This window comes from Vulpes vulpes, chromosome 12 (genome assembly GCF_048418805.1).
Source record: "Vulpes vulpes isolate BD-2025 chromosome 12, VulVul3, whole genome shotgun sequence".
Taxonomy (NCBI): Eukaryota; Metazoa; Chordata; class Mammalia; order Carnivora; family Canidae; genus Vulpes; species Vulpes vulpes.
In genome coordinates this window covers 184,148,979-184,163,394 of record NC_132791.1, presented here as the reverse complement: position 1 = coordinate 184,163,394, position 14,416 = coordinate 184,148,979, and the positions used below count along the sequence as shown (strand labels likewise).

At 60.2% G+C, this 14,416-nt stretch overlaps 1 protein-coding gene and 1 long non-coding RNA gene across 9 annotated transcripts in view; one reads left to right on the top strand and one right to left on the bottom strand.

Moving 5' to 3' along the window:
- Nucleotides 1-6,874, bottom strand: part of LOC112929383 (uncharacterized) — a 151,031-nt gene extending 144,157 nt beyond the window's left edge. For 3 of the 4 annotated variants that reach the window (XR_011996152.1, XR_011996151.1, XR_003236928.2), the window contains exon 1: nucleotides 5,635-5,758. This is a non-coding gene — a long non-coding RNA (uncharacterized lncRNA). Of the gene's footprint in view, nucleotides 1-5,634; nucleotides 5,761-6,693 lie in introns of those variants that run through there. The other variant, XR_011996153.1, reaches the window with a different exon arrangement.
- BEAN1 (brain expressed associated with NEDD4 1) overlaps nucleotides 1,202-14,416 on the top strand; it is a 34,827-nt gene continuing 21,612 nt past the window's right edge. The window contains exons 1-2 of one of the 5 annotated variants that reach the window (XM_072731750.1): nucleotides 1,202-1,412; nucleotides 10,119-10,225. In XM_072731750.1, coding sequence (XP_072587851.1) covers nucleotides 10,201-10,225 — 25 coding nt within the window. In that variant the 5' untranslated portion in view covers nucleotides 1,202-1,412; nucleotides 10,119-10,200. Of the gene's footprint in view, nucleotides 1,413-5,622; nucleotides 5,806-7,424; nucleotides 7,633-10,118; nucleotides 10,226-14,416 lie in introns of those variants that run through there. The other 4 variants (XM_072731752.1, XM_026011425.2, XM_026011424.2 and 1 more) reach the window with 4 other exon arrangements.

Here is a 14,416-nt window from a genome sequence, read left to right as displayed (position 1 = left end):
CCCCCACTGCCTCCCCGCCCCCCCCCCCCGGCCTCCCCTGCCTCCCCGGCGCCCCGGCCTCCCCGGCCCCCCCTGTCTCCCCTGCCTCCCCGGCCCCCCCGGCCACCCCGGCCTCCCCGGGCCCCCCGGACTCCCCCGGCCTCCCCGGCCCCCCCTGTCTCCCCGGCCTCCCCGGCCTCCCCGGCCTCCCCGGCCCCCCCTGTCTCCCCGGCCTCCCCGGCCTCCTCGGCCCCCCGGCCCCCCCTGTCTCCCCGGCCTCCCCGGCCCCCCCGTCTCCCCGGCCCCCCCTGTCTCCCCTGTCTCCCCGGCCCCCCCGGCCACCCCGGCCTCCCCGGCCTCCCCGGGCTCCCCCGGCCTCCCCGGCCTCCCCGGCCTCCCCGGCCACCCCGGCCTCCCCGGGCCCCCCGGGCTCCCCCGGCCTCCCCGGCCTCCCCGGCCTCCCCTGTCTCCCCGGCCTCCCCGGCCTCCCCGGCCCCCCCTGTCTCCCCGGCCCCCCCTGTCTCCCCTGTCTCCCCGGCCCCCCCCGGCCACCCCGGCCTCCCCAGCCTCCCCGGCCTCCCCGGGCCCCCCGGGCTCCCCCGGCCTCCCCGGCCTCCCCGGCCTCCCCGGCCCCCCGGCCCCCCCTGTCTCCCCGGCCTCCCCGGCCTCCCCGGCCCCCCCTGTCTCCCCGGCCCCCCCTGTCTCCCCTGTCTCCCCGGCCCCCCCGGCCACCCCGGCCTCCCCAGCCTCCCCGGCCCCCCGGCCTCCCCTGCCTCCCCGGCCTCCCCGGCCCCCCCTGTCTCCCCTGCCTCCCCGGCCACCCCGGCCTCCCCGGCCTCCCCGGCCTCCCCGGCCTCCCTGGCCTCCCCGCCTGCGGACGTGGGTGTCGGGCGCGCTTCGAGCCTCGCCCCCCGCCCCCCGCCCCCCGCCGGGTCCCGGGGGTGACCCTGGCGGCCGCCCCGCGCTGTGGAAGCCTCGAAGCCCGCGGCGGCGCGTCCAGGCCCGGGGGGCGCGGGGGGCGCGGACGGCGGGGCCGGGGCGGAGGCGCGGGGCCGACGGGCAGGCGGGCGGGGCTGCGGCAGCGCGGGGCCGGGGCCGGGGCGGGCGGGCGGGAGGGAGGGACGGAGGCCGCCGCCGCCTGCACCGGGGCGCGCGGGCCGCAGGTCCACCCCGCCGGCCCCGCCCCGCCCGCCCCGCCCCTGCGCGGACCCGGCCGAGGCGGAGCGGCGCGCCCCCCGCGACGCCCGAGCCGAGCCCGAGCCCGAGCCCGAGCGCAGAGGCATCCGAGCGGGAACGAGAGCGGGAGCGGGAGCGGGAGCGGGAGCCGGAGCCGGAGCGCGAGCGGGAGCCGGAGCCGGAGCGGGACCCCGAGCGCGAGCCGAAGCTGGAGCCGGTACCGCGGCTCGCCGAGCGGAGCAAGGCGGCCAAGCCGAGTAAGGGGCGCGGGGCCGGGGCGGTGCTGGGGAGGGGCGGGCGGGGGTCCCGGCCCCCTCCCCGCGCTCGCGGCGGCCCCGGCGCACGCACACACCCCGGCGCGCTCCTCTCGGGCCCGGCCCCCGCCCCCGCCCCCGGCCCCGGCCCCGGCCCCAGCACCCCCGCCGGCCGCGGGGCCACGGGGCGGGGAGGGTCCCCGGAGCGCGGCGTCGCCGGGCCCGCGCCCTCGGTTTCGGGGCCCCCGACAGCCCAGCCCGAAGGGGCACGAGGACGCACCCGGCGGGCAGAGGGGAGGGGCTCGGCCCGGCCTCGACGACCCGGGCGCGGACCCTCCGACGGGCGGGTGGCCGGCGGGGCGCAGCGCGGCGCGGGGACAGGGGCGTCGGGCACACCCCCCGCTGTGCGCCGGGGACGCGCGGGGTCCGGGCCTGCCCTGCCGCCTGCGCAGCGCCCTCGGAGGCCGGCCGTGCCCACCCCACCCCGGCCTCCGCGGCCCTTCCCCCCGCGGCTCCGCGGCCCGAGGCGGGTGCGCGGACGACCCGGCGCTGCCCTCCGGGTGCCGAGTGACAGGTGCGAGGCAGGGCCCGGGAGCGCGACCCCCGGCCTGCACCCGCACGGCCCCACGGGCGCCCGCCTCTGGGGCTGCCCCGCAGGACTGCCCCCCCCCCCCCAGACAGCCTGACTTCGCCTCCCCGTGCCTCAGTTTCCTCCCCGGACAGGTGGGCAGGATTCTGTTGCGAGCAGACCGTTTCCGGGCTTGGGTGCCCAGGACGGGCTTGACGGACTTCCCCGCCGTGTGACCCTAGACAGAGGCACTCAACCTCCCCGCAGCCTTAGTTTCCCCACCAGGACTGTGTGTCTTAAGGATGAGCCGGGATGACGCCGGTGGGGGGGGGGGGGCGCCTGCCGTGGTGCTTGGCACGCAGCCAGGATTCAATTCAGGTTGGCTACAGGTGTCATTTTAGGAAGTTTCGGGCACCAGCAGATGCTGCGGCAGAGCGAGTTCCCCTGAGGCCGTGGGGACGCGACCCCCACCCAGCCCCCTTCGGGGAGGCCTCTGAATCCCCCAAGGCCTTGACGGCGTCTAATTGGGATTCAAAATTTAGGGCCTGCCCTTTCTCAGACAGCCCCTCCTCCCCGGCCTTCCGCGCGCCTGGGCCAGCTCTTGCCCCAGCAGCCACATCCATCCAGGAGGGAAGGAAGCGTATCTGACGGCCTTTCCCCTGTGCCCTTGGCTGCTGCCTGCGGCCCTGGGGGAGGGCTGCTCACGCACTTCTCCCAGCGTGTGCGCCGAGTTGTGCACACCTCTCCCCACTCTGCAGCTTGGGGGAGGGGCGGGGAGGATTGCTCTCCCCGAGGAGCCGAGGAGCCGTAGCTGTCAGGTGGCTTGGACGTTCCAGCAGTGGCGGTTCAGACACGCAGCAGAAAACAGCAGGGGGAGCAGCCACCAGGGCAGGGAGACAGCGGGAGGTCTGAGGGGTCTCAGCCCTCTTTCCGTGCTTACTGCGGTGTGTTCACCCGGGCCCCTGAGCCAGGAGGCACCAAAAATGGTGAACTTTGGGAGAAAATGGAGCCAGTGGCCTAGCGAGAGGTTACAACTCCAGAGCTGGAAGGTCCCCAGGAAGAGATGTGCCTGTCTGTGCAGCTGGGGTCTCAGACTCCCAGCAGAGAGACCCAGCACCTAGGGGAGGACGCTGGGACCTCTGGGGTGGCGGAGGATGTAGGCGGCAGGAGCGCCGTTGGGAAGACAGCAAAGATCCAGCTTGTGGACACCCAAGCTAGTCCTGGCCACCTGTGGCTTAGCGGCCCAAAACGGGGCAGAGGAGGGGTGGTTCTGTCCACACGTTGCCTGATGGGGGACTTTGGGAATGGGCTGCCTCCTCGGGGCTCCTCCTACACAGAAACCCCCTTTCTCCTCTTCTTCAGGTACCCCAGCCTCCCATTCACCCACTAGGGTGTCATATCCCCGCATCCTCCATAATCCTCACTCTTCTTCTTCCCAAAGGAGTTAATCAGGAACTAATTAGGTTTGTATCTTGCAGTCCATATAAGTTTCTAGAACATAGCCCAGAGGGAATGTGATGGAGATACAGGCATTACCTTCAGTCTTTGGGAATAATCAGACACATCTGTCCTTTTACGTGAAGCCTTTGCCTTGGAAGTGCTCAGAGCACAGGGTAAGGGCCAGAAAGGTCTAAATCTGCCCTCAGCCTCCTGAAAATAGAAACTGAGGCCTGGGGACCTTCTGGAACCCCTTGGCAAGTGAGCACAAAGTAGAGCTGTGACTGAGAACATGGCTACTTGGAGCCAACTGTCTGGGTTTATAACATATGATTCTAGGCAGGAGATTTATCTTTCAGAGCCTCAATTTCCTCCTGAAAGTGGGAAAAAATATATTACACACCTCCCAGTACAACTGCGAGTCTAGAAGAATAGATAGGAAACATAAGGCAATGTCAAATGGGCCTCTCCCAGTGGCCTTGCCATGTCTGCATTGTGAACGTACATTGAGCACGTGCTGTTTTCCAAGCATTTCTCTTTGAATTCTGGCAACAGTCCTCTGATTGAGGTACTGAAATTGTCCCCCATTTTATAGATGAGACCACTGAGGCTTAGAAAGTTTGAGGGCTATCTAACTTTGCTAGTATAGAACACTTAAAACATCCCTATGACTCATCACAATTTTATGAGTCTATAAAATTGATAATTAGCACGTTGTATCTTAGATGATATGTAATTAGTTGTTGGAATGCTTCCTCCAGGAATATCTTCAATTACTTTATACCTTTACGTTAATTGTCTACAGGCTATTGAATTTTTAGAGACACCTTCACTATTCAAACAGTAATCATTTTAAAAAGAGCAGCCCCCCCATTTTTCCCTATCCCTCTTCTATCCATTTTTTCTCATAGCACTTATCACCCATCACCAACATCTCTATATCATACTCATTTGTTTATTGTCTGCCCTCATCAATACAAACTCCCCAAAGGCAGGGACTTTTAACCATTTTGTTTATGATGATATCTCCTATATTCAGAGCCTAGAATAGTACCCAACGCTTAGTATGCTCTGCAAATTATGAAATGTTTTACAAACATAAGGTCTATTGTTATTATTTTTGCCAAGTGTATAGCTTGCCTGACAAATAAAACATTAAGGTTCATGGCAGAAACCATTCCCTCAAAAATTTGGCAAATAGGACTTGCTCAAGTGCCAGGGAAATTTTGATGAAGGTTAAAAACAATGGAATTATTTTCCTAGCATTTTAATAAAGCTCCTTATCAGTAAGTTCAAAGACCAGTTATTTTTGTAAATCTTTACGATAATAAATGGCATGTTCGGAGGCAATTGAGTTAGCTTTAAAATTTTTCAATGAGTTAACTATCACTGACTTAATTACTCCTTGTTAGCATGAAAGGTGTTTTCAAATCTTCATTTTAACGATTTTTCAGATCATAAAAGTAATACATGTTCATTGTAGAAAATTCGGAAAATCATAAAAAAATGTAAAAAACAAAAATCCCCTTTAACCTCAACACTGCCCACAGAGCACAATGACTGAATATTTTCATCTATTTCCTCCCTAATCCTTTTCTATACATGAGTATTTTCTCTAGGTTTCGTTTTCTTTTACAAAATAAGGATCATGTTGTATGCAGAGTTCTATAACCTGCTTTTTAAAAGAATATAACCTGGGTGGTTTTTTTTTTTTTTTTCCTCTTAACCATTATATTGAAAGTCTTTACCTATGTCATTAAAACGTCTTTAAAAATATGATTTCATGGTTATATATTATTCCACTATAATTTGCTCAGCTTCTCCTCTTACTGGACAATGGGGCTGTGCCCCATGTTTCAGTGCCATAAATAATGCTTGTCTGAGTCCTCTCTGTGGTGGTTCCTGAACCTTAAATCAGGCTCCTCTACCCAGCGGGTCAGGCCCATTTGCCAGTTGGTAGATGGACTGGTTTATGCACTTGGACAGTGAATGAAGCCTTAGAGATTGGACCTTGGTGGCCGTGAAGCAGGAGGTGGCGGTCGATCCTACAGAAGGCTGCTTGCCAGGGGATGTTCTTCTCCGTGGGTCCCAGCCTCGCCTAAAGACCTTCCTGCAGAGGAGGAAGGTCTCTGCCCCCCGGGGACCTCTGCCCGCGGCCCCAGGACTGGGCGCCCTGCCTGGTGGGGCAGCTGCCACCCTTTGAAGATTAATGTGTCTCACCGAAGTCCACCTGTGACTTTCCTCTGGCTCTGGGCAAGGACATGCGCGCCCACGGCTCCATGGAACCCCTGCGAGATGGCTGCATTCACTGGCTCGTTCGTGGAGCGAGTAGCCCCTGAGCACCCACTGCAGGAAGGACAGAGGACGGGAGTTATCCGCGCTGCCTAGGCCGTGAGTCCCACCTCGCCCCCTCGGGGGGCTCCGTCCTCCGCCCCCAGTCTCCCAAGCAGACGCGGGCGGTGGTCTAGGGCTGGTCTTCCTCGCCCCGCACCCCGCACCCCGCACCCCGCGGCTCTGACCCCTCCCCGGGCCGCTGCCGGGGCCCCTCCGCCTGGGGCCGCGCCCTCGGGGCGCCCGGCTCTGCCCTCCCCGATCCGTAGCCGGGCCCCGTTGCGCGTGGGGCTCCCCTGCGAGCAGGCGGCGTGAGGGCGCGCGGGGCTCCCGTCGGGCGGGGCTGCGGCCCCCCGCTCGCCCCCCGGCCCGCGTCGCCCCCGTGGACCCGTCCTCCCCCCCCCCGCCTCCCACGGCCGCGCCTCGCCGCCCCGCCGAACCCCCGGGCAGCCAGGGGCGGGGGCCCACTCTGCCGCCCACCCCCCCTCATTTTCCCGAATCTCAGTGTTGACATCTGCAAAATGGGGGGGCTGCTCTGCGGGCCGGCCGCCGCCACGTGACTGCGGAGGCCCGGGCGCCGCAGCGGCGTCACGTCACGTGGCCGAGCACCCCCCCCCCCCCGCCGCGGTGCCGCAGAGCCCGCCTGGCTGCCGCGCATGCGCCGTGCCGCGCCCGCCCCCCCGCGCCCCCCGGGCCGCCCCCGCCCCCCCCCCCCCGCGTGCGCGCTGCCCGGTGTGAGTGTCGCAGCGGCCCAGCCGGGTGCTGGGAGCGGGCAGCGGGGACGCGGGGACGGGGCGGGCCGGTGACGTGGCCTTGCCGCGCGCCGCCGCCCCGGGGCCGCCAGACAGCGCCGCGGATGAGTCACGGCGGGATGCTGCGCCCCGGCCCGGCCCCGCCCGCCGCCCCCCCGGCCCCCCCCCCGCCCCCGCCCCGGCGCAGCGCACGCACCTGCAGTCGCTCCTTTGTGTGCGGCCCGGCCCGGCCCCGCCGCCCGCTGCACCCCGGGGAGGTGGGGGAGGTGGGGGGGCGAGGCCGCCGTCCCGGGCCCCCAGCGCCCTCCTGCGCCCTCCTGCGCCCTCCTGCGCCCTCCAGCCCCGGAGCTTGCGGGACACGCTCCAGGTGCTGGGTAGACACGTGAAGAGGCCGCCGCGAGCCGGCGGTGCAGGGGGGAGGCCGACGCGTGGAGCTGCAGGGGCAGGGTCCGGGTCCGCTGGCGGCGGCGGCACCCACGGCGGCGCCCCCATCGCGGTCCCCACGGGGCGTCCTCCCCAGGAGGGGGAGCGTCGTCGGCAGGCGGCCTGGACACCGCCGGCAGCGCTGACATCAGCCCAAGACGGGGCTGCCCGAGCGTCCCACCCTGCGCCTCCCCGCAGCGCCAGCCCAGGTGACCCCCACAGGCCGCACCGGCCCCCTCTACCACAGCCAGCCAGTCCCCCAGAGGGCGTCGGAAGCAGGGGTGCCCTGGAGGGCTGTCCAGGTGCGTGGGCGCGCAGCCCCAGCGCCTGCCCCGGCTGCAGCGCTCAGACTTCGCGGAAGAGCTTTCCCGAGCTCGATGCTGTACTAGCGGGGAGTTGGCCAGGTGCGCAGGAAAGAAATGACACGCCGGGGACAGGGAGTGGCCCGCAGGTGTAAAAGGCCCAAGGTGTCCAGGAAGCTGGCCCGCAGAGCCCTGAGGGTGTCATCTCCGTGGGGCGTCTCTGCTGTCACTGGGGAGCACGGGAGACAAGACCCCACCCTGCACAGCTCTTCTTCCATCTGTTCTCTGCGACCTCGAGCGGATCAGGTCACTGAGCCTCGAGGTTCTCATCTGCAAAATGAAAATGATGTTCCCCACGTCGGGGAACATGTTGCAGTAATGTTGCTGCCGTTATATCCTGGCACACGCAGGTGTGTGGTGAGCCTGGGTCACACCTGAAAGCACCGGCGCCCAGAAGGTTTCCATATACAGAAATGTCTACCCGACCCAGCTCCTTGCCAGTCTCCCCAGCTCTTTGGGAACCAACACATTGCCCACCGAACACCTAAACTGTCCCCAAAATACACAGTGTGAGGGTTCTTGGTGCCTCCTGCCCTAGGCAGAGGGCAGATCCCCAGACCCCCCTGCAGCCTCAGCCATCATCTGGGAGTCACAAGACCTAGTGAGAGGAAAGAGGGAGCACAGGGGCTTCTAGGAGAAGCAAGACCTCAGGGACAACTGCTTGGAGTTTAGGGGGTGGTCAGCACCCTCCATAGCATCGGGAGCCACCAGCATGGCCCTGTAGGAAGTGTACTTCCAGCGTATCTTTACTAAGCACTCCCGTGACGGCCTTCACTAGAGAGGTAAGCAGAGTGCCGGGCTAGGGAGGTGATGGTAGAAGCCAGGTCGTTCCAAGGACACTGGGGAGTTACGAAGGGTTTTCAGCACCGGAGTGACATGGTCCATTTTGCCTTCAAGAGAGATCTCTCTGGAAGCAGCCTGAGATATGACCTGTCAGCCCACCGAAGTCCCCCTCCAGACACACACATGGCCACGGAGCCCACGGGCACACCCACAAATGTGAACACAGACACATGGACACACATGTATCTTTAGAAAGAATAGATCCCAGGCCCTGAGGTTCTTCATGAATTTTCTGGTGTGAAATCACCATTCCCCAAGCAGGCTGCCACACCAGAGAAACTTCTCTACCAGGACTAGGGAGATAGGGAGATCACATCCTACCTTCACTTCCCCCATCAGGACTCTTGTTGGTTTCTGTGGGGACTGGGAGTGGGCATCAGACCAGCCTGGGGCTCACACCTAGGTTGAGCTTGAAGGAGCCATCTGGAAAGAGAGAGTCCAGGGTCGGCCGCAGCAACGCCTCCCTCCGTCCCACCGCCGGGACAGCAGAATGAACGTGACATACTTACCCCACATCCTCATACCCCTCATCCTCGAAGCTGGTGAAGTGCCTTACTCCGCTCTCCTAACCTGAGGACTCTGCAGCCCAGAGAGGTGAAGTGCTTTGCCCAAAGTCACCCTCCAGGAGGCAGCAGTGTTGATATCGGCACTCGGGAATCAGACTTCTGAGCTCAGGCTCTCCAAAGAGAAGTCTTTGATTCATTTATTAAACAGGAAAAAATGTTGTTAATCAGTGCACCTTGACCAATGGTCTCCATCAAAACGTGGTTTCCATTTGAAGGAAAAAATATATATATAACAAGATCCCCGTGGGAGACAAGGATGGGAACCCCTGGACCTGCCTCTTACACAAAAGTTCTGTCTCCAGTGTCCTCCCCAGGATCAGGGAGGTCAGCTGCCCCCTGGGACAGGAGGGTCCAGGCTCTTCTCCTGTTGGCTTCTGGCTGCGAGCTTCCCCGTGCGAGAGCCCACTGAACTCTGCATTCCTTGGTCCCTGCTCAGCAACTGCCTAACGTGCGGTTTGTTTTCTCCAAGTCTAGCGACCAAGATCCCTAGAAAATAAGAACCACATCTCCCTGCTGTTCACACAGCTTCATGTCACCTGGAGCTCAACCAATTGGATCTGAACTAATTCACATCTTTAGCAGCATGGGTGGCTGGGTTACTTTTAAGAACTCTTTCGTCTCTTACAAGTGGGTGTTAGAGTGACCAGGCGCTCTCTGGCTGCACAGACATTCAGGCATCACACCAAGTTCACATGGCAGGGCAGGGAGATTGGGAAGAGACCTATTCATTCTCTTGGCCTTTATTAGGTCCTTCTAAGTGGCGTGCTGGCTGGCATCACTTGGAGTCAAAGAGGCCGGGGTTCTAGTCCCAGCCTGTAATCAGAAGCTGTGTGATCTTGGGCAAGCCACATAACCTCTCTGAGCCTCAACTTCCTTATTTATAAAATGAGAAGAGTATTATCACACCCTTAAAGGTGTCGGAATAACAATAATCATAAGGTTTCAGGTCAGCAACTCTGAACACCCTTCCAAAGGCAGCTCTGGGACCTTGAACTAGTTCCTCACCCTTCCCAGGTGTGTTCCCCTTCTGTGATATGAGGACATTGGGCTGGTCTTTAAGGGTCCTTCCAGTTATAAGGTGCTCAGAATGCCATGGTCTGTTGTAGTTGTCTCAAGCAGTGGGATCTCACAGGTTCATGAGACAGGAGAACTCCAGGAGATCTCTCGTTCCTGCTCAGAGGAGATATTCCCCTCTCCACGCACCACTGAGACCCCAGTGAGACCCACACTTTTTCCCCATCTCTGCCCCCGACCCCCCATACTCTGCAGCCCAGAGCTCCCCACACCCCCACCCAGACTGGACACATGCTGTCAAAGTCCCCACCTTTCCCCAGAGGTGGACAGCCCAGGGACATGAGCGTCCAGCTTGTGGGGTCAGTGGGTGCTGTGTGGGCGTCCCCATCACCCGCCTGTTTGTGTCTCTGCAGGTGAGCCGAGGCTCCTTCTCTCCTCGAAGGCGGAACTACACACGTGGGCAGGCTGGCTCCCCTGTTCTGCTCCAAGGATTACATGTCCTTCAAACGCCCCTGTCCCTGTAAGTCTCCTTCCTACACGTTCCGCGGCTCGGGACCAGACAAGGGCTGGGCTTGGAATGTTTGGCCAAAGAGCTCCAAGGATCTGATGAGGGGCTGATGTGATATGATGGGTGAGGGAAGGGCAACCCAGAAGACCCCTGACGTCCGGCGGAGACTTCCCATTTTTACCAATGCCTCTGCAGCTGCCCAGCACTTCCCAGTGTGGGGCAGGGCTCCTCTGAGGGATAGTAATGGGATTACTACTTTTTTTTTTTTTAATTGCGTGGCCAAATGAATGTGGGAAACACTGAGTGAGACAAGTTAAGTAGCTTTTGTTACCACAGGACTTTTCAGAGCCTTTAATGTGGTGATGTGTGCTGTGAGGCTGCCATAGAAAAGAGAAAGCCCAGTGGCCTTCTCAAGTTTAACTGACCACAGGAATGGGGCTCCACAGAACATACTCGTCGGAGTTCACTGTCCTAAGGAAACCCTCCGTGTAGCATCCCCACCATGAAGCCTCTCATTTACTAATTCATTTTGTCTAATGAAGCCTTGAGATGATTTTGCCCATAACATTCTTCTCAAGGCTCCCTGACGTCTGTAAGTCCAGGTGATGGACTCAGTCCGGTGTACCCCTGGGGCTCAAGGCTACAGCCCCCTTTGGCTTCCTTTCCTAGTCTCCACCAGCCCCACCCTTACCCCAGGGTCCCCTTCACCTGTCCCCATGGCAGCCATCTTCTTTCTCTCATGATGTCCCCTGTGCCCCCCAAAGCCACCATCACTTGGGAGGACAGTTCAGGCATCCCTTTGGGATGACATCAGTTTGGGAGGACATCCCTTCTCCTTGATGACTCAGGACTATGAGTCTGTGTGAGATCCAGGCCCTGCCTTAGCCCCCGTATCTATTTGTCACGCTTGCCCTAGCTGATCTCTCATCCCCACTCACCAATGTCTATTCAAACATGTACCATGGGTTACATGTCACACATCGTGGAGTTGGGTCCTGTCTTCCAAATAGTCGAAAGCTCAGTTGTTAAATCTTTGACATCAATGGACTGCTGCCCTGGGTGGGTAGAGGAGACTGGGGTATCTGGTCTGGGTGGGACCATCACCAGATATGGGGTCCCCCACCTGGGGAATACGGTGACAGGAGGATTCACTGTCCCAAGAGTGACGTTCAGGGGGAGCTAACACAAGCTCGGTAAGTTGTTGTTACTGTTGCCGCTGCTGCCGCGGCATAATCAGGAAATCGAAGCCCGAGTCCCAAGCCAGGTAAGAAGGCTGCCGTCCAGGGCCATGTTGGAGGCCCACAGAGGGCTGGATTGGCCACGTCCTCATCCTCTCAAGCAGCTGGGAATGGAGAAGGCTGGTAAAGGACAAAACTGGGCTGCTCAGTGTAGAGGGCTTTCTAGAACTTTCTGGGGCCAAGCCAGGCCCTCCAAAGCCCTGCCTGTCTACACAAATAATGGCCATCATTATTATAGGTGCATACCCACCTCCTGAGGATAGTAGGTCGTGGCCGTGGATATTCTGGGCTGTTCAGACGCGGTTCCTACACATCTCTTCAGTCGTCCCTCCCCCTGTAGGCCCAGTGCCTGGCATGCAATGAGCACTCAATAAATGTTTGTTGAATGAATAAATGTATAGTCAAACATTCTGAATGAGGAGCTGGAGGCGTTAGATGGGGGAGAAGCTGCAGCTCCTGACTGTGCCACCAGATTGTCCCTGAGGCTTCCGGCAGCCAATCCTCCTCTCTAAGATGAAGGGGTAGCCTGAGGCCAGTAGGTTCCAGGAGCTTGAGGCTGCTGGGGGGCTCCAGGGAGAGCAAGGGGGGCATCGGTAGGCAGAACTCTTGGCCCCTCACTGCCCCTTGCTTCAGCCAGAGCAGCTGTGCTTATGCCTATACACAGATCGGGATCTGCTCAGATTTTGCTGGAGAGGGGTCCCTGGCAATGGCAGGCCAAGTGCTGTGGGGCTGTCCAGACTCACCTCTTCCTCTGCAGTCCTCTCCTCCTCTGCCAGATTCTTCTCACATTTTCCAATCTGACTCCTTCCCTTTTCTCTGAACATGTCTAAGAAGTATTCACTGCCCCCCCCAACCTTCAGCAACCCCAGCCTACTTCAGTCTGGCTTTGGCACCGCCCTCCCCCTCCCACCATATCCCATCCACTCCTGTGCCACTAAATCTATTCTGCTTCCAGTTCTCCTGGTCACTTCAGTTTTCTTGATGACTTCTCCTTTGGGCGCCCTGACTCTGAGCCCTCTGGGTTCTCCTCCAGCCCCTCTGGCCATCTGGTCCTCTGACTAACCATTGATGGTGTCCTTTGGCTGTGGAAAGGAAGGATTCTTGCCATACCTGCCCTGGGATGCTGGGTCCCTGGGACTCGAGCCCCATCCTGGCCTTCCTCCTCCAGACCGTCTCATCTTTGCTCTGCTCTCAGCTACAGCTTCTAGGCCAGCAGCTTCCACGGCTTTCTCTCCCCCCTAATTTCTTCCTGCCTTCAGGTTCCTTCTTCTACCTTCTGCTGCCTGTCTTCCTTGGGCAGCCTGCACCTCTGCTCCTCAAATTCAGCCTGTTCCCGACACAGCTCTTCACCCCAAGCTGTGTTGGCTTGGTTTTGCTGTCTTGGTTTGGGGCACCACCCTCGACACGGTCCCTCAGTTCCCCTCCAACACACCCATCACTCAACTGCCTGAAGAGACCCAGGGGTTTCCATATTGGGTCGTCAGATTGCCATTTAGACTTTGCCCCCATCCGGGCCACCCTGCAGAATCAACCTGGAAATTGGTGCCTTGGTTAATGTTTATTGAACAACTGGATATCGCCACATGAAGCGGATGCCTTGTAGGCAGCCTCCTCAGCTCACAGACCAGAGACCCTCACGTAAGTTCTGGAAGGGATGCAGAACCACAGGGCTCCAGACATCCTAAAAACACCTACACAGGAATAGTCTAAGGAATGAAACCAGAAATCCCAGGAGGGCCCTGACACGGATGCCCACCCTCTTTTTTTAATGCCTCCTCTCTTAGTGGGAATTTAGACATCTAATGGAATTGCTTTAACCTTCTTAACTCACAAAATTATCTATCCTGGTATAGATGAAGATACCAAAGCCCATTAAAACTTAGGGTGGGAGCCATAGCTTGTTCCCATTTGGGTTTCCACCCCTCTACCCCCTGCCAATTGAGAAAGGGTGAAGTCCCCAAGAGGAGAAACAAGTCCCAGAGTTTCCCAAGCAAGACCCCACTCCTAGGAGTCAGAGCTCAGGAGGCTGGGGAGAGTGAGCAGGGAAGGGGAACCGGCACAGGGGGAGAGCCAGGCTACGGACGGGGATCTGCCCGATTTCCACAGCTTCGGACACTGGGTGCAGCAGGACTGTCCATTGGCCTCTTGGGAGTCAAGTAGGCATTAGCCAGGCCAAAGCTGCACTGACTCCTCCCAGGCACTGCTCACACCACAGCATCATCCCCTGACCCCATCTCACCTTTCAGGCACTGCAGCTCATCCCTGTCCCCTCAGAAACAGCCCCTCACCCTGAGTTCTGCAGGTGAGAAGACTTGAGGCAGAAAGTGGAGGCAAGAACAGGTAAGAAGCCCAGAGGGCTTTGGCCACTGCGAATGGGAAGTCAGATCTCCTGCCTGCAAGTGCCAGGCTGTGAGCCACTTTCCAGCCTTAAACCACTGAGTAAGGTGGGGGAGGACCAGCTTGGCTCCTCAGGAAAGCCAGAGGCGTGGGAGCCTTCTCCATCTGCCCAACTGGGAAGAGTGGCCCAGGGTTCCCCCAGGACCCAGACTCCAAGAACAGATGCTTTATAACCTCTTCTTAGCCACTGGCAGATGGCAGTTCCACGGAGCTCCCTGTGGCATGGGGGTGGCCCGCCTTCCTCTGGCTGTTGGGGAGGAGAGGCTTTGGGGACCCAAGAGAGGCCAAGCCTTTACCAGAGCAGGAAGGAGGCAGGGAAGGTGGCATCCACTGATCCACGGAGAAGTCAGCTGGGGTTTGTCTCCGCTAAACTCTTAGGCTGCCCACAGGCTGGCAGGAAATGCAGTCGCCCGTCTGGGTGGGCTTGGGTGTCCCTCGGGACCAGTGCTACGTGGTGGGTAGTGCTTGGGTTCGTGTACGATCCAGTGCTGGTGCTTACCAGCCGTGCTCTCTGGAGCAAGCTAGGTAACTAACATCTAGAAGTCCCAGTTTGCTCCTCTACAAAATG